This window comes from Didymella exigua (genome assembly GCF_010094145.1).
Source record: "Didymella exigua CBS 183.55 unplaced genomic scaffold M421scaffold_2, whole genome shotgun sequence".
Taxonomy (NCBI): Eukaryota; Fungi; Ascomycota; class Dothideomycetes; order Pleosporales; family Didymellaceae; genus Didymella; species Didymella exigua.
In genome coordinates this window covers 1042295-1066594 of record NW_022984776.1, presented here as the reverse complement: position 1 = coordinate 1066594, position 24300 = coordinate 1042295, and the positions used below count along the sequence as shown (strand labels likewise).

The following is a 24300-nucleotide window of genomic DNA, read 5'->3' as shown; positions in this document are numbered from 1 at the left end:
ACGAATATACTTAAGATCCGAAGTGAGGACATTGCAGTGGAAGGCTGCCAGAGGTCGTAAAGACTCAAGAGGACTTGGTCACGTGATAAATCTGGTAAGATGGTACGCGCTAAGACACTTGACTGAGCGCAACCGCATCACCAACCCTCAAGCACAACTTCTCTCAGACCGCGCTCACATACACGACACCGCACACCATGGCCGAAGTACAATCACCACCCGCGCAAACTGCGCCCGCACCCACGGACTCCGAAACCGCCCTCGAAGCCACCACGACCACCTCCACACCCACAGAGCTCGCGCCCATGACCACCGAACAAACGATAATAACCACCAACGCCGAAGGCAAAAAAGTCAAAAAGATTATCCGTCGCAAACGGCGCCCAGCGCGCCCACAAGTGGACCCCGCGACATTCAAAACCGACGCGCCACCCCCGACAGGCACAATCTTCAACATATGGTACAACAAATGGTCAGGCGGAGACCGGGAAGACAAATACCTTTCGAAAACGGCTGCGCAGGGACGCTGCAACGTCGCCAAGGACAGCGGGTACACGAAAGCCGACAAGACGCCGGGGGCCTACTTCTGCCTGTTCTTCGCGCGCGGCATCTGTCCCAAGGGCGTGGACTGCGAGTACCTGCACCGGCTGCCGACGGTGACGGACATCTTCCCAAGTAATATAGATTGCTTTGGGCGCGATAAGCACTCCGACTATAGAGACGACATGGGCGGCGTGGGCTCCTTCCAGCGACAAAACCGCACACTGTACATCGGGCGCGTCCACGTCACAGACGACATCGAGGAGATTGTAGCCCGACACTTCCAGGAATGGGGTCAGGTGGAGCGCACGCGTGTGCTGACCGCGCGCGGCGTGGCGTTCGTGACGTACATGAACGAGGCGAACAGCCAGTTTGCGAAGGAAGCTATGGCGCACCAGTCGCTCGACCACAACGAGATCCTGAATGTACGCTGGGCGACGGTCGATCCGAACCCCGCGGCGGCAAAGCGCGAGGCGCACAGAATCGAGGAACAGGCCGCAGAAGCCATCCGCAAAGCACTCCCCGCCGCATACGTTGCGGAGATCGAGGGCAGAGATACGGAGCAGAAGAAGAGGCGGAAGGTGGAGGGCAGTTTTGGATTGCAGGGATACGAGGCTCCAGATGATGTGTGGTACGCAAAGGAGAAAGGAGAATGGGAGCAGGCCACGCAGTTGGATTCTGGAGGCATGGGAGACAGGAAGATGATCGAGGCTGCCGAAGAGGACGAGGAGTACGGCGCGCTTATGCCGCAGCAGAATGCACAGGCTGGAGGAAACGGTATACTGTCGGGCTCGACCCTCGCAGCGCTGAAGGGCTACACAACAACTTCAACGAACAAGCGGCCAGCACCGTCAGGCCCACTCTTGGCTGGGTATGGCAGCGATGATGACAGTGATTAAGCTGTCGTGTTTGGATTTGTATCATACGATTCGCGCATTTGCATCATCAGGCGTCACAAAAACGATACCCTTTCCTGATCGACGATGTTCGTCCTTTGAGATGAAGTAATGACTATGCTTATGTTTTCCAGAACTAAACAAGCTTCCAACGCCAAGTACCCAAGACGCGGCTCGTGAGCGACCATCGTCAATGTCGTGAATCGAGATGGCATCGCAGTCGACCCAATCTGGCTCTCGCCCAGTCGCTCTGCTGCGTCCAGGCTGTCATGCCTTGGACAGTGCCAACTCAGACTCTAGCAACACTAACATCCCTCTCCTTGTTCTTCAAGAAAGTCCTCCACTCATCGACTGGCTTAGTGAAGCTCACCGCGCTGCCACAGTCGCACTGCGTCCTTGACTCAGGCACATTTGATTTAATCTCTTGGTGGCCGTCCGCCTCAACGCCGTTGCCATATTCTTCGTCCGCTGTCTGTCGCTCGTTGACATGCTCTGCCTCTCTGAAGAGCCTCTTCGCCGCAGCATTCTCACCTTCATGCACACCGCCACAGCCAAAGGCGCAGATACGTCGACCACAAGGGACCCAGAAACGATATTCCGCCACCTGCGGTTCGCTGAGCGCTGGTACAGCCAAAAGCCCGGAGTCAACCGCGCGATTGGATGTGTAAGACAACAGAGTTCCAGTGGGCGAGATCGGAGATTCGATTTCGAATTCTGTACCATTGGCGATCTGTATGGACGGCGGTACTGCTGCAGCTCGGGCTTGAATAGGATGGGGCGAGAGGGACCGTACAGACCGTGAGCCGAAGGCTGACGGAGGACTCGCGTAGCCGATAACACTGTCTCGGCGGACGTTACGAGATGTGGGTGAGGTTTGCATCGTAGGATCTGGAGAAGCGACTGCACAGTTCGAGTCACGAAGAGCTTGCTTCGTAGCCATGTTACGAAGCATGCCTGCACGAGGTGAGAGGGCCCGCTGTGGGCTGGTAGGGCTGAGGGAAGCTGTTGATCGAGCACATGATGGTGAGCGAATTTGAGATCTACTGCTGCCCCGAGCGAGAATACTGTCGATGTTTCCCATCTGCTCAGCAAAATACTCGTAGCTGTGAGACATGCAACGCGTCGAAGGGCCGCACATATTGGAGCCATCCACGCTCATGGGGCTGACAGAGCGGACTGCAGAACTCAGTACGCGGGGTCTACCAGCTCTGCTTCCAAAGTCTGACGTTGGTGTTGGATACAATTCCTTCGCACTCAAAGTCGGAGACAGTGGGCTTGGGAAGCCAGGATATCTGCGACTTAAATCTGTCAAGAGTGTCAAGTTGGGTCGCGGGTTTCCCAAATGAGGAGTTGCAGCGTCCAAACCGCCCATGTTGAACACAGGCTGGTTGTGGCCAAAGTCTGACGTAGAAAGTAGGCCGCTCACAGATCCATCGAAAGCCGGAATCGCAAGGTTGTGATTCCAGCCGTTGCTTTGTGGGTCTGCTGGCGTAACTGGCTGATGACCAAGCGAACTATTCGTGAAGTAGCTGGTTGGGCTACTGCTGTCAGCAGATTGAGGCGATGCTCCCACACCGGTGATTCGTCGCAAAGACTGTGCAATGAGTGGGCTGATTGGTTCCGCTCGAGCAAAGCGAGCTTCGTTGACGATCCAAAGACCGCCATATTGTTGCCATGGGAAGTTACGGAGAAAGTAGTCTTCTGGGTAGACATCATAGCCAAGCGTACGAGCGCGGAAGAAGGCGTAGACATAGCTGCAATTGGGGAACTGACGTAGGACCTAGCACAAAATGTCTTAGCACAGATCGTTGCAGCTTTGGTGCACGGATCGAACAGAGATTGAAGTGGTATGTAGTCGATATGGCATCTGGGTATTTAGGTATATGAGTGGTGGAGATCTGTCATGGAGGTCATACATCCCATGCCGGGAACAAAGGTGGTGTCGCGGTAAGCCTATGATGGTCAGCGCGGTTCCTATCGGGCCTGCTATAGTACTTGCATCAGAATCTCGAAAGCAGCGAACTTTCTAAGATTCGCCGGACCTCTTCGATATGCATGCATGACCTCGGGACGTGAGCTCTTGATGTTCTTCCGGCCGATCAGCTTATGCATAGCTGGACTTGTTGCATAGACAGGGTCGAGCACAACGAGATTGCAGTAGCTTTCACTGCGACGCTCAAAGCCGACGATCGTGATAGAATGCCCAGGTCGCTGGAGGTATATGGGTGGTAGAAGGGTCTTGTGCACACTTGATCCATCGCTGGTGGCAGCTTGAGCGAAATACCGTTCGACCGCAAGAAGAAGTAGATCATGGGCCTGGACCTTGCCTTGTGAGGTGTCTTGGTCGCCGAACATCTCGACAGCGCAGTTGATTTCAGAGCTGAGGAAGAGAGCTTGTGCCTGTATTGTGTTAGTCTAACGCATGCTTCTGTTGTGATGATCGACGGACCTCGGGCGTGCCGATGTACTTCCTGGTATCCTGAATCCCCCCAGTCTGGACTCTGCCAATGTGGTTGATGCCTTTGTCCCAAGCACTCTCAATGAGCTCTTGCAGCTTGAGAATGCCGGGCATTCGGCCAGAGAATTCTTCATGGCCCTGTGCTTTCGCGCCCTGTATGTAAGATATGAGCATCTGGATGTTTCTGTATCCGCAGAAACTGCCTTCGTTTGGAGTCTTGCCGACATGAAGTGTGGATGGGTGGCAGTAGTACGCCTCTTTGACGGTGCGGTCCAAGGCTGATAGCTGAGCAAGAATAGGAATAACGCCAGCCGTCTCGTTCTGCACTTGTTCCTGCTTGATGAGGCGACCATCGCGGCCGATGCGATTGACAACGGTAATCTTAGGACCAGCTGCGAGTTGATCGTGAAGCCACTTCGGCATATGGTCCTCCCAGGCATGAGGACCAAGTTCTGATTTCTTCCACTGTCAGCTCGGCATGCGTCAGGGAAGGACTAGACTTACTCCGAGACGAGCGCTCTTGTTGGGCGGCTTCACTGACTTGTCCAGCTTGAACGGGTTGAAGCTCAGGATGCTCCGAGCTAGTGTGCTCTTCTCGCTGCTGTCTGTGCCCCTTCTACCGCGATGATGCTTTTTCTTGTCATGGCTGCTGCTCTTCCTCGCGCTGTCCAGTGAGTCTGTATCGTATCGATAGTCTGACGAGGCGGCTTTCGAAGGCCGCCTGTGGGAATTGTGCTTAGCGGCTGATTTATGCATATTGCTCGATGAATGATGAGAGTGATACTCTCTGGTGGACTCGTCAAATGATAACGTTTCTGCGGCGTGTAGATCAAGGTGATCGTTATAGTCGTCAAGCAAGACCACCTCACCGCAATCAGGCTCAGGACACGCGACTGTACCTTCCTCCTTGTCTGAGGAAGTCGTGTCTTGCGTGTGCTTGCGTTTGGAGGATGAGCCACGCGAAGGAGGTAACGGCTCGGGGTCGTCTTTGACCACAAAAGGAGAGTCCTCTGTATGCACTTGCTCAAAATGTAATTGAAGGATGTAGTTATCGGTTGGTCGGACTGTGAAGTCACAGAGGGGACAGTCCAGGAGTTCCATGGTCCCCGCCATATTTACGTGTGGTGAATGTTGTGTAGGGCAGAACTGGTCAAACAACAGATCTCGGCAGCTGCTCATGTATTGATTCCAATATTGTACGTCAACATGCACTCAAATCCGTGGTCCAGAGCAAGCTGTTGATGATGAGGCTGCTGTGACCTGCTGTTCGAAAGATGCGTCAGACGCAGAGTGAAAGCCTGGACACGATGCCTTGCCGGCAACAACACATGTTGCGAAAAATTGACCAGCAATTCCGAGATGAGGCAGTCGTTTGCCAGGTTCCGTGATGATGCGTGTGATGGCAGGAGTGAGACTCAAACCGGCAGTCAGTGGAAGCCACTCGCCAAGGCCCAGCTCACCGCCACATTTTGGAATACTGCGATGCAAACGGGAATCGGAAATGATTCCGTATCAGCCTGTAGCATCACGTCCATGCAGAGTGTACGAGCAGTTGGAGGCGGAGGAGAGCAGCACGTCCGCGGTGGGCGTCATGATTTGGGCCTAGCGCAAGTGCAGCAAGAGGCGCGGAACTGGAGCTCAGAGCGACGCATTTCCACTGCTCAATGTCACTCCACGCGCGGTGTCAACAGCGGATAGCCATCAAGTCTGCTCACCGTACTGTATGGCGGCGGCGATGCGTTCGCTACTATGCCTCGAATACGGCGAACGACCCTGAGTGGTTCCAGAAAGTGCGCACCGAGCTGCTCAGTCGACGGCCACAATATCACCGCGAGGAACTCGACACGCTCCACTACGAGCAATTCTACACAACGCTCATAGGATTCACCCCAAACACAGTCAAGCACGATGCCAATTCGAGACCCAATATCTCGCTGGCCGAACTCCTGACGCGCTTCAACGTGCGAGTGCAATCGCCGAATCTCCTGGGCGATGGCACGGATCCGCTGCATCATCCGGGCGAGCCATGGATGCGTCGCATGTGGGCAGGCGGGGCTGTTAAGCTCAGTCCAGCTCTGAAGCTCGATCTCGAAGCTCGCTCTGAATTACCACTCAGACTCAAGCAGAGGGTCGCATGTCTGGAGCGCATCAAGGACGTTCGACTACATGGAACTGGCGATGAGGCGAAGATCTTTGTGACGGTTGAGCGACGCTTTGCTTCGAGAAGCGCTACTGAAGGCGAGTCTGAGGGAACACTGTCAGCCAACAACTTCAAGCGAGCGATCCGTGACAACGACTGGAGCGATTCATTGGTGAAGGAGGAACGCAATCTGGTCTTCATGAAGGCAAAGACCGCTGCTGAGCTCATTTCCATCACGAGCGGGCAAGGACTTGGAGCCACGAGGTATCTGAAAGGTACACGGATGCTAGCCAGTACTCGATGCTCTGCTGACATGCTGCAGCACTGGAGCATCCTGACTACTCATTCACCCTGACGCCAACACGGTCTCTCCTTTTCCGATACTCTGCTGTCACCTACAACGCCCATCTGATACACCTCGATCCGACGTACGCTCGATACGTCGAAGGTCATCGCAACACGCTCGTGCATGGACCTCTCACGCTCACGCTGATGCTTCAGGTCTTGAACAAGCATCTGAAACTGTCACAGATCGCTCAGGGTCATGAGGCTATCACATCAATCGAGTACCGCAATATAGCACCACTGTACTGCGACGAGGAGATGCGCGTCTGCCTCAAGAAGAAGAAGCAGACAGACACGGGCCACTCGTGGGACGTCTGGATCGAAGGCCCCACTGGTGGAACGGCGGTCAAAGCGATCGCGCACACAGCCGTGCAGTCAGCAGGTGCGGTGTTCGCCAATCGGCCGGTGGACAGTACACCATCCGAGCATACGGAGGGGACCATCAGCACAGGCCTGCCGGACGTGCAGACGGTCGCGCTGCAAGCACAAAACAGACTCCACGCGCTGGACCAAGAGGGCTCGGGAACAGAGCAGCTGTCGCGGGTCTCGCGAGACGAACGCCGCAAGTTCTGGCGGCCAGTGCAGACGGACGCGCAAGACAACAGCCCAGCCGAGACGCCGAAACGCAACCCCGCGTACTCGCAATTCTCCAGACTCTGGCGCAAACAATGGATTGGCAAATCTCTGCGCTATCTCTACATGGGCTATCACTCTCCCCTCTGCAACAACGCAATGGCCCCTCGCGAATCCCCCCCGTCACCACAGCCTATGCCACTGATCGAAAGCACCCCCACGGCAGCCGAGCGGACCCAAAGAAGTGCCAAGCGACCGCTCGGAAACGCAAGGCCCTACTCGGCAGTGTGGCGCAAGCAGTGGGTCGGCAAGGCAATGCCGCACCTGTACCTCTGGAACAAGTCTCCGCTGGTCAACACGGCCGTCGTCGAGCGCGAGGCGGCGCTGACACAGGCCGGGCCCGCGCCCAGCTCGCCGTCGACCTCGATTCCCGAGACGGCCGAGCGCGCACCCGCGCCGCTCAGCTGGAGAGACCGGCAGCGCGCGTCCCTGCTGCGCGGCAGCGCTTCAGCAGCGCCGGTGATCCGAACCATCGAGACGGAAGCGCCCGAGGGCATCCTCCCCGTCTTGAACACGGCGAGCATGCAGAGCGAGACGGACGCGCAGCGGCGGTGGCAGAGAACGAACAAGGCGCCGAGGATTCAGAAGGTTGAGGGCGTGCGGATACGGAAGGCGGACATCGATCTGAAGGAGGCGGCGAGGAGGAGGGCGCATGGGAAGAGCGTGGGTGCGAGGGACGGGAGTGAAGGCGCTAGACGGGGCGGCGATGCGCTGAGTGCGCTGCAGGCTGCGCAGGGCAGACGCGCTGCGTCGGAGTAGATGCGGGGGTGGAGATGTAGATGTATTGTAACTGTACGCGCGCTGGCGCACCGCCGGCTCTGCGCCCTCTACTCGTGTCGGTGCGCCCTCTACTCGTGTCGTCTGGAGACGGTCACGCCCATGGCCCCGTCGCGAATCGCACCCGCACACTCGACGGCCCGCTGGTCCAGCATCCAGTCCAGCATCCAGTCCATCCTGCGCCAGTAGTAGATGAGAAATTCCAAAACGCCATGCTTTTGCCAGACCGTGGTGTAACTATGCAAAGAGGACAGCGTCGCTGAGCGGGTCCTTTGCCTTTTTGACGCCTCCGTGGCTCGTGAGGCCGAGGTCTGCGCGCCTGTTTCTCGAGTCCCTCTGGGCGTCTGTGCGGGTGTTGAAGCGGCCAGCCTTGGCCTTGAGCAGGTCCGAACGGATCTGGTTGGGCGACACAAACTCCTTGTTCTCGTAGATGATGGGCCCGCCGAAACTCGATTCCTGGATGACAATGGGTGTGAGGACGCAGCGCGGCCCAATCTCCACCAGGCTGACGTCAAAGTCGGAGCTCTTCCCCTTCTTCTTGTTCGCCGTCTCGTCGGGGTCCCTGTCGGCTCCGTCGACGGGCTTCTTCTTGCTCGTCTCGGACTCGTTGATCTGGTACACGCGGATCCAGATCTTGCCGTCGGCAACCGTGAACCCCATGACGTGGTCGACAAAGGGCTTCGTCTTGCGGGAGTTCTTGGGCACACCGAAGATCTGGGTGAACAGCTCCTTGATGACGCGGAGGTGGGCCTGCTTCTCAAAGGCTGCGTCGAATGAGAGAATGGGCCTGGAGCCCTTGAGACAGTTGCCGATGAAGTTGAGTTCCTCCATGGTGTGCAGGTTCTGCAGGTGGAACTTGACTGTAGGGCCGTTTGGCGGCTTGCTCATCCAGCAGTACAGATCCTTTCCTTTCCTCGCTTCGAAGAACAGAATGTTGTTGCAGTTGTAGAGTTCTACATGGAGTCAATACGAATGAGCAAGTTTGCTAGAGTGCAGCCGCAAGTCTGGACAAGGATTGTGCTTACCTGCCATCTCGTTCAGCTGGTAGAGCTTGGTCTTGGAGTCGAACTTGGCCTCTTTCCGGCTGTGAGGCCTGTTCTGCCGTTAGCATCAAGTCTGACCGAGTCCCTGGGACACACTCACATCAGCGAGTACAGATCCTGCAGCAGGTGGCGATGGCGGAATGTGACACCTCTCGAGCTCTGTAGCCGTTAGCTCTGATGCTCTGGCCGAGGCGCAAAAACGTACGAGGATGAGCACACGCTGCTTGTTCCTCTTCTCGCCGGTGGGCTTTTCATCGTCGCGGTCGTTGCCGGACAGCTGCTTGAATACGGCGGACATGGTGGTATCTGGGCGATGTTGCTGTTGCTGCGATGCTGGTCGCGCGCGCAGCTTTTGGCAGGCCTGGATATCTGTTGGCAGACCTGAATATCTGTTGGCAGACCTGAATATCTGTTGGCAGACCTGAATATCTGTTGGCAGACCTGGATATCTGTTGGCGGACCTGGATATCTGTTGGCAGACCTGGAGATCCTTTGGCAGACCTGGACATGTTTTGGCAGGCCTGGAGATCTTTTCGCCAAGCGCAGCAAAATAAAGTGGGTCGGAAAGCACGCTAAGAGCAGTCGTGCGGGTCGCGCCTTCCATGGCTGCCATCCAATGAGCATCGAGGTCCCAACGCTCGTCGACGCCCATTAGCTATTGTCGGCTGCCGGGCTGTCTTGCTTGTTTCAGAGGCGAAGACAGACGGGGCGCAGACGGGTAGGCGGAGAGGGCAGCTCATGATTGATGCATTCGCGATGGCTGCGCGTTGGCGTGGGCATGGGCATGGGCATGGGCATGGGCATGGGCACGGGCGAACGCGCTAGCCGGAGCTCTCTCAAAAGGCAGGCCGGGGGGACTACGAGCAGGTGGAAGGGCGTGGGAGCGGCGGGCAGCCAGCAAGGCGCAAGAGTCAATGCAGAGAGGGCAGCGGGAAAGGCAACACAGGATGCAGGCAGACGTGAATTGATGGCTGCAGGAAGCTGCCACGGCCGGCCCATGTGCAGAGCATTAATTGGTCGCTGGTGCTGCGGCGCGTCTATCTTCACGCAACATGGATCGGGTTCAGGCTGGTCGACGCAGAAGCGCACGCTAGAGCTGGCTGGCAGAGGCTCCGTGTGATGGCGAGAGCTTTCCACACCAGCCCTCGACGTCCCTCCGCGCTCGCCGTGCTTGCCCACGCTCCCGTTGCCGTTCCCAGCGTGCGTTGCCGTCTGCATCACCGCCCACGGAGCTTGCGCGCAGACGACACAGCACGCCCAGCAGACGTCGGAACACGGCGCCGCACCAGATCCGCCGACGACTGCGCGCACCGCCAGGCCCAGCATCTCATCTGCAGCGCTGCGGGCCCCCGCCGATGGTCGAGCGCCTGTCCGCACGCTGAGGCTTCGCTGAGGCTTCGCTGTTGATGTTGCGCGCCCATGGACGGCCACTTGCGCGAAAGAACAATGGCAGGGCCCCAAGAAGGGGAGACAGCCTGCCGCTCGCCGACGCAAACACCAGCTGCTTTTAGCACAGGAGGACCGCCGCACCCACACCAGTCGCCCAGCGCCGTCCCCTTGCCGCACCAGCAACACACCCACCCGTCCCAGCACGCCCAGCACGCCCAGCACACCCAGCACACCCAGCACACTCAGCACACCCAGCACACCCAACACACCCAGCACACCCAACACAACCAACACACCCATCACCCCCATCACCCCCATCACGCCTATCACGCCCTCCACCGCTCGCCCGCCGCGCCGGTGCCCACCGAGCTGCCGTCCATCAGCACCGCTCTCTACGCGGCCGGCACGCGCGACCGCAACGCATACTACGACCCGACGCAGGACAATGGGCCTGTAGCACGCGACGCCGCGCCGCCCCCGAGCCACTTCTCCCCGCCGGTGCGTATGCCCGCGACGCGTCTAGAAGGACCCCGAGCTAACCAGCGCCGCCCGCAGACTCGAGACCCCCGAGACCCCCGAGACCCCCGAGACCCGCACGCCTACCCCGAGGCGCGTCCGGCACACAGCCCCTACGAGCGCCCGCAGCACTCGCCCGTCGCCCCGTACGCGCACCCGTCGCCCGCCATGGACGCCGTCTCGCACTCGCACTCGCCCGTCTCGCCCTCGGTCTACCAGGCCAGGGCCCGCGGCCCTGCCCACCCGCCGCCGCAGCCCTACGCGAGCCGGGCGTCCATCAAGGAGGAGGCGAGTGGAGCCCGCGTCGCTGACCTGGCACAGGCCCCGCCGCCGCCGCCGCCGCTGCCGCTGTCGCTGCCGACGCGCGCAGACCCCATGTCGCTCTCCAGCATCATGTCCCCTGGCGCAGACAACGGGCCCGCCAAGCCCCCGCAGCCCGCGCCTGCCTACAGCTCCAAGGCACCGCTCTTGGTCAAGCAGGAGCGCCAACCGTCGCCGGCACCGCCTGACGTGCCCCACGCAAACGGCTACCGAGCATACGAGGCCATGCCGCCGCAGCCACGCGCGGCCCGCGAGCTCCCTCTGCCAGACGAGGCCGACGTGCAGGCCGAGCTTGCGGGCATCGAGACCAAGCAGATGAGCGAGCTCGACCCCGCTGGTGCGCCGCACGAGCGCGACGCGTACGCGCAGAACAGCAAGAAGCGGGCCCTGGAACTTGCAGCCGCAGAAGACGGCAAGCGCAAGCGTCGACGAGACGCGCACCTGCAAAAGTACGTCGACACCATGATTGCACATCGCGACTATGCCAAGCAGTCGTACAACCAGGAGCACGAGAGCGAGGCATGGCAGCAAGTGCAGAGCCAGGAGATTGCCGAAGAAAAGGAGCGCAAGAAAGACATGCAGCGGAAGAGGCGGCGCGAGAAGACGCTCCAGAACGAGGAGGCCAAGCGCGCCGAAGCACTGGCCAAAGCCGGCCAGGCCGACAACGAGGAGGAGAAGGAGAGGCATCTCATGGCTGCGCAAAAGGCCGAGCGCAAGGCCAAGAACACATCGCAGCTGCTGCAGGGCAACGCGCCGGCCAAGGACATGCGCGACGTCACGCCCAACGGTCCCAACATGGAGGGCGGCACGATGAGCTCTTTCCAGACGTCTGACGAAGCCGGCGGGAAACGCAAAGGCGGTCGCAGCACAGGACGACTCAAGAAGAGCAAGGAGCAGAAGCAGGCCGAAAAGGACGCTGCTGCCGCTGGACAAGCTGCCATTGACCGCGGCGACGACCTTCCTGCCATTACACCGCGCGAGCAGGAGCGCCTCGGTCTGCTCGGGAGCCGCAGCCAGACTGAGGACCTCGGGCCCGTGGTGCTCACATCCTATGATTCACAGGTATACCGCAACATCTACAACCAGATCGTCAAGGACATTGCTCGCAAAGACGTTCCCAAGGTCGTGCGCATCAAGGAGAACTCGCTGTCTACCAAGCAATCGAACCTTCGCAAGACGGCCCAGCTGGCGTCGAAAGAGGCCCGCAGGTGGCAGATGCGCACAAACAAGAACACCAAAGACATGCAGGCGCGAGCCAAGCGCGGTATGCGAGAGATGCTGGCGTACTGGAAGAGGAACGAGCGCGACGAGCGCGAATCACGAAAGAACGCCGAGCGACAGGAGCTCGAGAGCGCAAAGAAGGCAGAGGCCGACCGCGAGGCCAATCGGCAGAAGCGGAAGCTCAACTTCCTCATCTCGCAGACGGAGCTCTACTCCCACTTCATCGGCAAGAAGGCCAGGACGGCAGAGATTGAGAGGTCGACCGACGACGCCGAGACTGCGGCGAGCGCACCCGCCGAGGAGCACGCAGGCATCGACACCTCCAAGTTTGCCACGGCCGGAGGCGGCGCAAAGGTTACGAATTTCGAGGATCTCGACTTCGACAACGACGACGAGAGCGCCCTCCACGCTGCTGCCATGGCCAATGCTCAAAATGCCATCCAGGAGGCGCAGGACAAGGCCCGGGCCTTCAACAAGCCCGCGGACGGCGAAGAAGACGGCGAGCTGAACTTTCAGAATCCCTCTGGTCTGCAGAACAGAGAAGACTGGATACCCCAACCGGGCTTGCTCAATTGCACGCTCAAGGAGTACCAGCTCAAGGGTCTTAACTGGCTGGTCAACCTGTACGAGCAGGGTATCAACGGTATCTTGGCCGACGAGATGGGTCTTGGCAAGACGGTCCAGTCCATCTCCGTCATGGCGTACCTGGCTGAGCGCTACAACATTTGGGGTCCTTTTCTTGTCATTGCACCGGCTTCCACGCTGCACAACTGGCAACAGGAAATCACGCGCTTTGTTCCAGATCTCAATGTCTTGCCATACTGGGGTACAGCAAAGGACCGAAAGGTTCTGCGCAAGTTCTGGGACCGCAAGCACGTCACATACGACCGAGACTCGCCATTCCACGTTGTCGTCACCTCTTACCAGCTCGTCGTTCAGGACGCACAGTACTTCCAGAAGATGCGCTGGCAGTACATGATCCTCGACGAAGCCCAGGCCATCAAGTCCTCTCAGAGCTCGAGATGGAAGAGCTTGCTTGCTTTCCACTCGCGAAATCGTCTTCTGCTGACGGGCACACCGATCCAGAACAACATGCAGGAACTCTGGGCTTTGCTCCATTTCATCATGCCGACCTTGTTCGACTCTCACGACGAGTTCAGCGATTGGTTCTCCAAGGATATCGAAAGCCACGCACAGAGCAACACCAAGCTGAACGAGGATCAGCTGAGACGTCTGCACATGATCCTCAAGCCCTTCATGTTGAGGCGTGTCAAGAAGCACGTCCAGAAGGAATTGGGAGACAAGATCGAGCTGGATGTCTTCTGCGACCTTACCTACCGACAGCGCGCTTACTACACCAACCTGCGAAACAAGATCAGCATCATGGATCTTATCGAAAAGGCAGTGGGAGACGACCAGGACAGTGCGACGCTGATGAACCTTGTCATGCAGTTCAGAAAGGTCTGCAACCATCCTGACCTGTTTGAGCGCGCCGATACATGGTCACCGTTCTTCTTCGGCACTTTTGCCGAGACTGGGTCCTTTTTACGCGAGGGCCGGACCGTGCGAGTAGCATACTCGACGCGCAGTGCCATCGAGTACACATTGCCGCGGCTCGTGTGCCGCAACGGTGGAAGGCTCGACATGGCTGGTTCGGAGAACCCCAAGGCTGGCTTCAACGCACACTGGCTGTACCACCGGCTCAACATCTGGAGTCCAGACAACTTGGAGCAGTCGGCCCGAGAAGCTGGCGCCCATTCGTGGCTTCGATTCGCGGACCTGTCAGTCACTGAAGCCTCCAAGATTGCCAAGAGCGACCTGTTCCAGCGGTCTCTCCAGCTTGGCGAGAAGCCAAACAAGGCTGCTCGTTTCAACATGCTCTACGACGATGAGAACGGTAGTTACACGCCAAAGCACTCGATGCTGAACATTGTCCGTCGACAGGACCGGACACCTCTGGCTGAGCTGAGTACCGAGGGCTACATGCACAACCTGCTCAATGTCACCCAACCTGCCTTTGAGGAGACGGGACTCCACATTGTCGAGCGATGTTCGAAGCCAGCCGCTGCGGCACCGCCAGTCGAGCTGTACTGCGCTAGCCAGGCCGTCATTGCAGAGAAGCAGAACACCTTGTTCAACCCCTCGATACGCTCCGCCTTGTTCGGCATCTCGAGCACCGCTGAGCAGGCCGTGCTGGAGACCAAGGCGGATGTCACAGCTTTGACGGTGCGCGACAGGTTGCCGCCTCCGACCAACGAAAGGACGAGGTTCACGCATATCGAGGCTCCTTCCATGTCGCGCTTCGTCACCGACTCTGGAAAGCTCGCTCGTTTGGACGCTTTGCTGAAGGAGCTAAAGGCCAACGACCATCGTGTGCTCCTCTACTTCCAGATGACGAGGATGATTGACCTGATGGAGGAGTACCTCACCTACCGCAACTACAAGTTCGTCCGCCTCGACGGATCAACCAAGCTCGAGGACCGTCGAGACACTGTCGCCGATTTCCAGAGCGACCCATCCATCTTTGTCTTCCTGTTGTCCACGCGTGCTGGTGGCCTCGGTATCAACTTGACTTCGGCCGACACGGTCATTTTCTACGACTCCGACTGGAACCCTACCATCGACTCGCAAGCCATGGATCGTGCCCATCGTCTCGGTCAGACCAGACAGGTCACCGTCTACCGTCTCATCACTCGTGGTACCATTGAAGAGCGCATCCGCAAGCGTGCGCTGCAAAAGGAAGAAGTGCAGCGCGTCGTCATCTCCGGAGGCGCTGGCGGCGCAGTCGACTTCAACACCCGCTCCCGGGAGAACCGCACCAAGGACATGGCCATGTGGCTCGTGGACGACGAACAAGCAGCCGAGATTGAGAAGAAGGAGGCTGAACTTGCTGAGCAAGAGAAGAATGCACCGCCAGGCAAGAAGCGCAAGAACAAGAAGCGCGTCGAGGCCAACTTGGACGATATGTACCACGAGGGTAAGACGGCGCACTCCATGGCAAATAGAACCGAGCTAACGAATCTACAGGTGAAGGCCACTTCGACCAGAGCGAGAAGCCCAGCGGGGCCGCAACACCAGTCCCCGGCACCGAGGACCCCGTTGGCGGCAAGAAGAAGAAGGGCCTCAGCAAGAAGGCGAAGACGGCCAAGCAGCGTCTCGCCGTCGCTGATGGAGAGGTCTAGTCGCCAACGGCCTCCGCCTTGTACCACCACCAGATTTTTTTTTCTCTCTCCCCATCTCTTGCGACGGGGCTCTACGCGATACATTGGAACTTTCGCTTTGTTGGACGGGGTTGGTGCATGTGTACACTACATCGTCGATGTGTGCCGGAGTCAGAGCCGGAGTTTGTTTGCCGGGACGGTGCGAGCGACAGTGGGTACAGCTCGGCACCTAGTGCATGCTTGTTAGACGAGCACGATTGATTTAGACAACATGTTTGCATCCTCCCTCACCGCTCCTCGCCCAGTGAAGCCTCACCGCTCCTCGTCCAGTGAAGCCTCACCGCTCCTCGCCCAGTGAAGAGCATCTGTCTCATCGGGCAAAGTCAAGCAACATTCCCCCACTACATGCTAGTGTTCAATCGCAAAGCCCCTCATCTTCAGCCTGGCATCATGCCATGCGACATGGTACCGGTCGCCATGGTATTCCTCGCCACTATATTCGACGCATCGCCATGACGGCGTCCACGTATCGAAAACCTGGGAGAAGAGTCGATTCAACCGCTCGAGCACGCAGGGTGAAAAAAATGGGGAGAAAGGTGGTTGCTGAGCTGCTCAGTACGCCCCGTGAGCAACCAGATCGCCAATCAAACAAGTCGTCCTGCAGAACATCCCTTGTATATTCACTGCATCAGCGCCCCATATGCAGTTCAAGCCCCTTTGCTCGTAGATCCATCAGGATCAGAACTCTATGCTACGTCATCGTCGTTGCTCATACACAAACTGCGAGTTATGCGATGGCGACTTCGTCCGCAGGCACGCAACAGACCGGGAGAATCGGGGGTGGTTGGAACACTGGAATGACAAGGACCCGAGGTCGAGCAATGAGACTTCTAATCAATGCACGCGTCAAGTTCTCCTGTAAAGGAAATTTTCAAATCATAGGAACCGTCACTTGTGATTGAGTAGATGTACGATCAGGGTCAGGAATAAGCCCAAAGATGTTGAAACAACTCGAAGACATGCGAACTTGTATCTGTGACAAATGCCCCAATATCATACATCCCATCGCAAAATGTCCGGGGTATCATGATGCCAAACGCCATGCAATGCAATGCTCCTCCCGATTCCAACAGACAAAGAGATGACATATTTAAACGTGGTGTTGGCGTCGAAAGTATAGTCTTGATGTAGTGTGTAACGGTGATGTTGATGCTGGTGTATGTCTATCGCCTGCGCTTCATGTCGCCGTGCGGCTGGTCCGTAGGCTCACGAGGTCGCTTTCGTCCATCATCGCCAGCACTTCCGCCGCCTCCTCTGCTGCGTCTATCGCGCTCTTCCCGTCCTGATCCTGATGGGCGGCCCTCGTCACGAGAGCTGCGGTGAGGCTTACTTTCGCGGGGTTCACGGGGTTCGGCCCTTTCGCGAGGTTCGCGGGGCTCACGACCCGATCGCTCTCCTCCTGCTTCACGACTCGAGCGCTCGCCTTCTCGTTCGCCGTGTCGCCTGCTACTCTCTCTGTCACTGCCTCTCTTCTCGCGCTTCTCGCGGTCAGATCCTCGCTCTTGTTCTTGTCCTGGCTCACTCCGTTGGCTCGAGCCATTGCGATTGCTTCGGTCGTCCGACCGTTTCTCATGGTCTCTATCACGCCCAGCCCGCTCTTCACGTCTGGCTTCAGTGCGACGGCTGCGTGAATCTAATCGCACATCCTGATGTTCACCTTCCATCTCACTAGGTGGGCCTTGTCTTTCGCTCCTGGACTGCTGACCTTCAGAACGAGATCCAGTTATCGCGCCATGTTGTGGTGGTGGCATAGGGCTGCTCGGTCCGCCTGGTCCATCGTTGGGTCCATTGGCGCGGTTGGCACCGCGACCGCGCACATTGACGGGAGCATTCTGGCTCTGAGCCGGCGCATTGCGTTCCGTTGGCGAAGGTGCGTTCTGGCTCAATACGCTGTTGATAGCTCGCATTGGGTTTGCATTGCGTGGTGCTCTCTCGTGATTGAACGCAGGCCCTGTGGGAGGTCCGCGGCCTACTGGTGAAGGTAGGAGCCCTTGGGGCGGCCTGCCACCACGAGGTCCGCTCGGCGCGCTGGACATGTCTGTCTGAATCGGCGGTGCATTTGGCCTACTACCACCAAAGTTCGCTTGGAGTCGACTAGGGTGTATGCCAACTGGGGTAGCGTTGGCCGATGCTGGGCCTGAGGGCGCGCTTGCTGGTTGTGGTTGAGATGTTGCATCACGACGGTCGCCTGCGTCTATTAGTAGGCGTGGAAATGCGTGAGAAGGGGTACTGACTGCGAGGACCAGAAGGAGTTGGCTCAGAGGGCGCATTAAGCCTACCGTAGTTGGGATCCTGTGACTGGCTGTTCAACTGTCGTGATGATTGTAATGGCTGGAACATTTCTCGAGAACCCCTGGAGGAGCTTGAGACCTCGGGCCACGAGGGCTCGCTTCGTGGTATACGCGGACCAGTCGGCATGCTGTTGACGCTCATCTCTTCTCGGCGGTCACGACCAGGAGGTGGTCCCTGTTGAGGCATGCGCTCTTCTCGAAGTTCACGAGGCGCATCACTGCGACTGTGTTGAGGTGGTGCGCCACGCTCCTCACCGCGGCGATCATCCCCTCTCCTTGGTGATTGAGGACGTGATTCTCTCTCACGGCGGCTGTCACGATCGGATCGAGGAGACTCATGTCTTGTAGGTACGGCCTCATTGATGAACGCTGCACGTTGTGGATTGACTGGGGCATCGATCAAAGCAGCACGAGCGGGATTGACCGCGTGAGCATCCGTGGGTGTTGGCAGATTGGCAGGTGGCCGAGAGGGTGCAGCGTCTTGCCTGTCAGGTGCCTGGTGCCGAGATGGTGGCGCATCACGTTGGTGTGCATTGTACTCTTGTGAAAGGCTCGAGCTTGAAGGTGCTCTCCTAGGCTCCACAGCCGGCGGCACGGGATGGCCTCTGTGGTCAAGTCGCTCGCGATGGTCCCTGGCATGCGTAGGGTCGCGGGGTTCCCTAGGCTCCCACTGTGGAGGGGGACGAATGGGTCCTCGGACATCTCTGGGGGGTGCTCGCATAGCTCGTTCGTCGTACTCTCTTGGGTCTCCTCTGCCGTAGTCACGGCGTTCCATAGGACCAGCACCTCTCTCTAGGTCCCTACCACTAGGGATCGGTCTGTCACGGGGATCGAGGGGACGATCAAGACGTCCATAGTCATTAGGCGGACGGCTGTCGTGTCGACTTTGAGGAGGGCCATAGTCAGATTGACGATCAGGTCGCGATCGAAGAGGCTGTGAGTCCGGCCTGATGGGCAAGGCATGAGAAGGTCTGCCCATAGGCTGAGTATGAGTTGGCGTCGATCTGTCAAGACGAGAAGGTACAGTTGTGGCACTGGAAGGTCCCGGGGTGCCCCGGGCAGATGGTGTGTTGCCACGCTCCTGCTGCGAGGGGGTCGGGTCCCTGCCATCAGTGTCTCTCGTACTAGCCTTGTTAGACTCTCTTTCGCTGGAGCGAGCTGCTGGAGTGACAGGCGTTGATCCGCGCTTCTGCACGACATCTTCGGTACCGTCTGTTGGTTTTGGTGTCCCATTGCTGTATTGGATGTGAGCGACTGACGATTTTGTGTCGGCGGGCTGACTTACGATTCGCTTCTGGACTTGAAGGCAGGCGCATTAGCGTTGAGTTTCGACGCAGGAGCGTCTTTCGGTTGCGGCGTCTGAGAACCAGCTTTGCTGGTCCCGTTCGCGGCATCTGCTGGGGCGGGTTGCTTCGACTGATCAGCATGGGTGAGCTTTCGGATTTTATCGTTGCGACTCACGTTGCGGAACTGCCATTCGGTACGCCAGTGCGTCTTCGGCTGCTTGAAGATCCTAAATGTGGATTGCGCGGAGATCTTAAGATCATCTCTCTCGTCGTTCTCCGCGATGCGCTCTAGCGGTGCTTGTAGCTCGTCACGCATAGTATCGACCTTAGGGAAGCTCGATGACACCGAGTTCAGGACACTGATTGCGTTGCGGATCTCCGAGTATCTCCCACTCTCGATGCAGACCTTGAGCGCAGTGAACAAAGCCTTATGCCATTTGAAGGTGACAAAGCAAAATTCAGTATAATCCAGGTGGATCTCGGCATTTCGTTTGGCGTCAAACTTCTTTCCAAATCCGGGGAGCTTCTTGTCTGTACCGCACGCAAACTTGGCGTACGCATCGCTCTTGTTGTCGTGCCATTTCTGCAGCTCCCTGAGAATATCGTTCAGGAATCGACCAAAGTTCTTTGACTCCTCCTCCGAGTACATTCCGATAATAGCGCTTAGTTTGTTCGCGCTGAACAGGTAGTCGAGTATCTTGACCATGCGGAATCCAGGCACGCCAGAACCATGCATGAACAGGAGCATCGAAGAGGTGTATTGCGCGTCGTGAAGAGACATGCGGCTGCGAGGAATGAAACAGTCCTGCAGCAGGTTTAGGTGTAGGGCATCGGATTGCGAGCCGACCATAGGCACGTCCGCAAACCATCGGCTCATTTCGACTCGTAGCTGATCTTGCGTAGCCTTTGCCGTCTTGGCAACGACGTCTCGTTCCTTGTTCAGCTTCGTGATCTCTTCCTTCGCACGACGCTGCTCTTGCGTGTCCTGCTTAGGGATACGGGAGTTATAGCGGCCTCCTGTGTGAACAGGAGCTGCTTGTCGCTGGAACTTATCAATCATCTCGCGATACCTTTCTCTGATGCCGGTCTGGTCCACATCAGGAAGAGAGAGTTGCCAGAACGTAACATAGAACGAAAGACAAGGATGCCTAGCGAAGGATTGAGGTAGTACTGCCTTGAGCTTTTCCACCACACTTTCAATCTCGGCATTCGCCGCTCCAGCAGTGAGAGCTTCCGTTGAAGCGTCTTCAGATCCGATTTTCGCTGCATCGTCCATCTCGACGTCGTTTCTCTCTGCAGTTGTGTCGTCATTCGTAGCCTGCGAAGTTGCAACGGCGCCGATAGCTGATGCGTTCTCTGCTCCCTCCATTACAATGTCGCCATCGGAAATCTTGTCCTTTGTTCTAAAAGCTTTGCTCTGCTGCTCAATTCTGAACGCGTTCGCTTTTGCAGCTATGCTCGCACGGCAGATGGTGAAAGCAATGGTGGGGTCCACACCATAATCGGAGATCATCTCAATTAGTCCTGGAAAGGCGGTGTCGAATTCCTCCTCAGAAATATACGCGCGGAGGAACTCAAGATACTGGTACAGGTTGGAGTAGAGCTTATCGGCGTTGAAGAACACTACTTTGTCAGGAGCGTCAAGCATATCGTCGCGATGGATGAAGGCCTCGACGTGCTGTGCCAGTGCGACAAGGATCTGTGGCGCGAGATTCTTATCCTTCAGGCATTTGGCAAGGCGCTTAGCCGAGGTAACAGCCTGGTGACGGGTATCGAACAGATTGTGCTGTAGAGTGTATGCACGGAGAATCGGTCCTGCACTCAAGGATAAGACTGTAGACTCGGAGAGTGTGCCGGTAAGCCCGATACCACCCATCCATTTGACCATCTGTTCGAGGACATCGAGCATGTACAGCTCGCCCGAAGATTGCAGGAGCTGGTGCGTGGTGTACTGCAGCACTGGTGTTGGGTCCAGCAGTGCGTACTTTTGGTACGCCCTACCAATGAACAACGACAGATTGGTGAGCCAGCCCTGAGCGAACATGCCGTCGCCCTTCTTGCCTTCCCTGTTGGAGTTTGTGAGGGTGGTGACGAGGGTCCAGGTCAGGACATCGTAGCCGAGGAGGGTGATGTACTTGCTGCACTCCACAAGGGCGTCGATCATGTTTGGGTATCCAATGAGTCGTGTTACAATATTCTTGAAGACAATGCCAGGGTTCGAGTATGAGATCTTGGCAATCTTGCGCCCTGCCTCCTTGGCGTTTGTAGTGGTGATCTTGTTCAGCTCCTTGCTGGTTTTGGTGTTCACTTTCTTGAACAACATCCTGAACGCAGGCTTGGTCGAGCCTTTGACTTGCCACTGGTCGTAGATTGTGAACCTTGTGGCGGTGTCGAATTGCTTGAGCAGTTCCCAAACCTCGTTCACCACGCCTGGGTTTTGCCCAGTAAAGGATAGTGTCGGAGCCAGGAATGTCGTCGAAAATTTGATCCAGCGTTGCCGATTGACGTCCGATGGGTCGTCTGCAAAGTCCTTCCTCGCGATCCGCGCAATCTTGGTCAAAAGAACGGTATCTTGACCGCAATCCGGGCCTACAAGACCCAGAAGTGTGGTACACAGCTTGATGACGTCGTCGACAGTCTGGCAGACCGGTACGTTGTCGTCCCAGTCCTCCCAGTAGAAACGATAGTCGATGCCGTCACCAGCATCCTTCTGATCTGGCTTGGGCCAGCGAAGTGTTCGTCGATGTACGAAGTCGCTCGGGCGAGTCCCATATCCTTTCGTGACGACTGGAATCTGTTCGGCAGAAACAGGTCTTGCTGCCTCGTAAATCTTGCTGAGCGAGTGATGTGCTAACCGAGACACAAGTTCTAGGAGATCTGGGTAGACTTCCAACAGCCAGGGATGCAGTCCGAGTATGAAGAGAGCCTCAGGCAGAGCACCGATACACAGCAAGCTTTTGAGGAGCTGGTACTTTTGATCAGCAGGCTCTGGCAATGCTGGTCTGGCGTCTGCCGCGTCAGTGGACTTGGCAGAGGCGCCGCTCTCAGGCTCAGACTTTGTGAATTTATCGGCTTCACGAAGGCGGCTGACAGCTGGTGGTCCTGACACTGAGTCGTCTGTCAGGACCGACATTGTCAGGGCGTTGTCCTTTCCCTGCTCCTTCTCTTCTTTGTCTTTCTTGGCCTGAACCATTCTCTTTTGATGTGCAGACATTTCTTCCTCCGGCGGGTACAAATGTGGGTAGAGATCCAGGAGAGAGATGAAGCCAACTTTAATGAGCAGTGCGGCTAGGTGAATGAGGTTGTCGGGGAGGAAATCTGATGCGTCGCGGGCATCTGATGCGTAGAACTGCAGCTTGAAGCCAAGAAGCTGGGCGGCTGTGTCGTTACCAGAAGGCGGTAACGTGCCAGTTTGTGACATCCAATCATCAGCCCACTTTCGGGCAGCTTGTTGATCGGAAAGTGTAGCACCCTCGGCGTGTATCTTCTCGTCCCTTGGTCTGTTGTTCGATGTGATGCGTCGAGCGCCGAGCTCGAAAAAGGCCTCGATGCCCTTGCCCTTGCGTGAAGCTTCGAGCTCTCCCACGCGGTCCCAGAATTTGCGGTCTCGGCGTTCGCGGAGCTGGGCTCGATCGGCCTTCTCTTCCTCCGAATAGTACCATGTAGCAGACTTCGGCTGTGCCCATTCTGGCAGCGTCGCGACCTCGGGCTCTTCCCACTCGATGCCTTCCAAGCCACGTTGCTCTGGCCACCATGCACTCGTGCGGAGCAGCTTAACAAAGAACTTGCCGTGCTTGACCAGAAGGTTGGCGAACACGTCGAGTGTCACGTCAAGGACTCTGCCAATGTCGAGGTCGAAGGCACCGATCAGTGCATTGACGCGCTGGTATGTCTCGCTGACGACGTCGTGCGTGGGCGGTTCGCTGTTCACCGTGGTGAAGTACTCGGTCATGAGTTTCGCATAGCCCTCGGTCTCTTCGCGGAGGAGGTTGTAGTTCGACTGGCGGTACAGTGCGTGTGTAGCCTTGCGGACTGCCATCTTGTTGAAGCTGGTGCGGACCAGCTCGAGGGACTGGAGCAGGGGCGCGTCGAGCTCGATGCGCATGCGGTCGACGTCGATGTCTGCAGCCACGAGCATGGGCCGCACAGTCCGCTGCTTCTCTTCGGTTCCTGCCAGGGAGCTGAGTGTGTCGAGGAACGTCGACAGCGGGTCCACCGAGTCACTGGCAGGGGCAGCGACAATGTCTCGCACCAACGCGCCCAGCTCGCCTGAGCCCAGCTGGCCGTCTATCGCGGCCTCGATGATCTCGTGGAAGATGACGGACAGTGTGAGGGCGCTGCCGTCGCGCAGGGCCGCCGTCGCCGCCTCGGTGACTGCCTGCCGTGCGTCATTGTTCCACCTCGCAATGCGCCGGGGCGTCAGGTACTCATTGCTCTGCGGCACTGGGTGAGTCGGCGCTGCGGGTGCCGCGACGGGCTCTTTGGGCGTGGGCGGCGCTGGGGCCGGAGGGGCCGTCTGCGCGGGTCGGGGCGGTGGCTGCGGCTGGCTCGCTGCCGCAGACCTTGCGGGCGGTGGAGGAGCATGCGACAGGCCGGGGCTTTGCGGCACACTAAACGCTCCTCGGCCGCCGCCGCCGCCTATACCACTCCCTCCTCTGCTGTGCCGCCTGTCGCCGCCCCCTCGTCCGCCGCGCGGGCTGTGCTGATGCTGGTTGTGCGCAAACGGGAGGCCCTGCGGCCGATGCGGCGACGGTCGCGGGCTGTCGTCCTGTGAGTAGGTGCGGCCATCGCCACGCTTTCTCTTGGGTCCAGGAGCCATTGTGGGCGCGTGTCTCTGGTGGTCGCGAGACCGGCGAAGGGAAAGGTCGCGATTAGTATGAGAGGAACATGCGCGGAAGCTCGTGAGGCTGGGCGAGCTTTGTTCGGTCGGTAAGCGCGGCCGCGCGTGGGATCCGGTTGGGGGTTATGATTCGGAGACACGAAACCGCGAGGGGATAGAGGCGGTAACGTGACAAAGAAAGAGTCGCAATGCACGATGCGTACACGCGGCTGGGTTTGCGAACGAGAGCTGTCTTTGCGGAAGCTCAATGCGTCACTAGCGCGAACGCATTGCCAAGTCTACAAGTCGGCCAGCCCCACACCAATTCACTCGCGGCGAGAACATGTTGGAGATTCGTCTCATGTCGACATCCTGAACAAGCGAGACGTGTTCGGCTTAGATTT

At 57.9% G+C, this 24300-nt stretch overlaps 7 protein-coding genes across 7 annotated transcripts; 4 read left to right on the top strand and 3 right to left on the bottom strand.

The window, feature by feature from the left end:
- Positions 1-197: 197 nt before the first annotated feature.
- Positions 198-1439, top strand: M421DRAFT_952 (uncharacterized protein; the record flags this gene model as incomplete). The annotated part of the gene is made up of 1 exon (XM_033598286.1): positions 198-1439. One exon carries the CDS (start codon positions 198-200, stop codon positions 1437-1439), a length of 1242 nt encoding a protein of 413 aa, XP_033453810.1.
- A 1819-nt stretch (positions 1440-3258) lies between these two features.
- On the bottom strand, positions 3259-5420 carry M421DRAFT_415901 (DUF1671-domain-containing protein). Its single transcript, XM_033590876.1, has 4 exons — positions 4399-5420; positions 3886-4353; positions 3436-3836; positions 3259-3389 (listed from the first exon to the last, which is right to left on the bottom strand). Exons 1-4 carry the CDS (start codon positions 5005-5007, stop codon positions 3347-3349), a joined length of 1521 nt encoding a protein of 506 aa, XP_033453809.1. The 5' UTR covers positions 5008-5420; the 3' UTR covers positions 3259-3346.
- A 138-nt stretch (positions 5421-5558) lies between these two features.
- On the top strand, positions 5559-6730 carry M421DRAFT_39982 (uncharacterized protein; the record flags this gene model as incomplete). The annotated part of the gene is made up of 2 exons (XM_033590188.1): positions 5559-6309; positions 6357-6730. Coding segments are annotated over 2 exons (1125 nt in total), but the record flags the coding sequence as incomplete, so codon positions are not given.
- A 1296-nt stretch (positions 6731-8026) lies between these two features.
- Positions 8027-9130, bottom strand: M421DRAFT_51474 (brix domain-containing protein 2; the record flags this gene model as incomplete). The annotated part of the gene is made up of 4 exons (XM_033594933.1): positions 8027-8742; positions 8815-8882; positions 8933-8991; positions 9038-9130. The coding sequence occupies 4 exons, from the start codon at positions 9128-9130 to the stop codon at positions 8027-8029; spliced, it is 936 nt and encodes a 311-aa protein (XP_033453807.1).
- Positions 9131-9891: 761 nt separating this feature from the next.
- On the top strand, positions 9892-15754 carry M421DRAFT_415898 (uncharacterized protein). Its single transcript, XM_033590873.1, has 3 exons — positions 9892-10719; positions 10777-15256; positions 15307-15754. Exons 1-3 carry the CDS (start codon positions 10279-10281, stop codon positions 15459-15461), a joined length of 5076 nt encoding a protein of 1691 aa, XP_033453806.1. The 5' UTR covers positions 9892-10278; the 3' UTR covers positions 15462-15754.
- Positions 15679-16597, top strand: M421DRAFT_199970 (uncharacterized protein). Its single transcript, XM_033588097.1, has one exon. It carries the CDS (start codon positions 15896-15898, stop codon positions 16400-16402), a length of 507 nt encoding a protein of 168 aa, XP_033453805.1. The 5' UTR covers positions 15679-15895; the 3' UTR covers positions 16403-16597.
- On the bottom strand, positions 16385-24148 carry M421DRAFT_415897 (uncharacterized protein). Its single transcript, XM_033590872.1, has 4 exons — positions 19253-24148; positions 19077-19201; positions 17735-19026; positions 16385-17688 (listed from the first exon to the last, which is right to left on the bottom strand). The coding sequence occupies exons 1-4, from the start codon at positions 23894-23896 to the stop codon at positions 16664-16666; spliced, it is 7086 nt and encodes a 2361-aa protein (XP_033453804.1). The 5' UTR covers positions 23897-24148; the 3' UTR covers positions 16385-16663.
- Between the last annotated feature and the right edge of the window lie 152 nt (positions 24149-24300).

Excerpts from the sequence above, each read along its gene's own strand:
- M421DRAFT_415897 (XM_033590872.1), bottom strand. The coding sequence starts at position 23,896 with ATGGCTCCTGGACCCAAGAGAAAGCGTGGCGATGGCCGCACCTACTCA. Across the intron at positions 19,027-19,076 it reads TTCAAGTCCAGAAGCGAATC|CAATGGGACACCAAAACCAA; the intron begins GTAAGTCAGCCC and ends CATCCAATACAG. Across the intron at positions 17,689-17,734 it reads AACTCCTTCTGGTCCTCGCA|GCGACCGTCGTGATGCAACA; the intron begins GTCAGTACCCCT and ends TAATAGACGCAG.
- M421DRAFT_199970 (XM_033588097.1), top strand. The coding sequence starts at position 15,896 with ATGCGACATGGTACCGGTCGCCATGGTATTCCTCGCCACTATATTCGA.
- M421DRAFT_415898 (XM_033590873.1), top strand. The coding sequence starts at position 10,279 with ATGGCAGGGCCCCAAGAAGGGGAGACAGCCTGCCGCTCGCCGACGCAA. Across the intron at positions 10,720-10,776 it reads CGAGCCACTTCTCCCCGCCG|ACTCGAGACCCCCGAGACCC; the intron begins GTGCGTATGCCC and ends CGCCGCCCGCAG. Across the intron at positions 15,257-15,306 it reads GGACGATATGTACCACGAGG|GTGAAGGCCACTTCGACCAG; the intron begins GTAAGACGGCGC and ends ACGAATCTACAG.
- M421DRAFT_415901 (XM_033590876.1), bottom strand. The coding sequence starts at position 5,007 with ATGGCGGGGACCATGGAACTCCTGGACTGTCCCCTCTGTGACTTCACA. Across the intron at positions 3,837-3,885 it reads AGTACATCGGCACGCCCGAG|GCACAAGCTCTCTTCCTCAG; the intron begins GTCCGTCGATCA and ends AACACAATACAG. Across the intron at positions 3,390-3,435 it reads GCTGCTTTCGAGATTCTGAT|GCTTACCGCGACACCACCTT; the intron begins GCAAGTACTATA and ends TGACCATCATAG.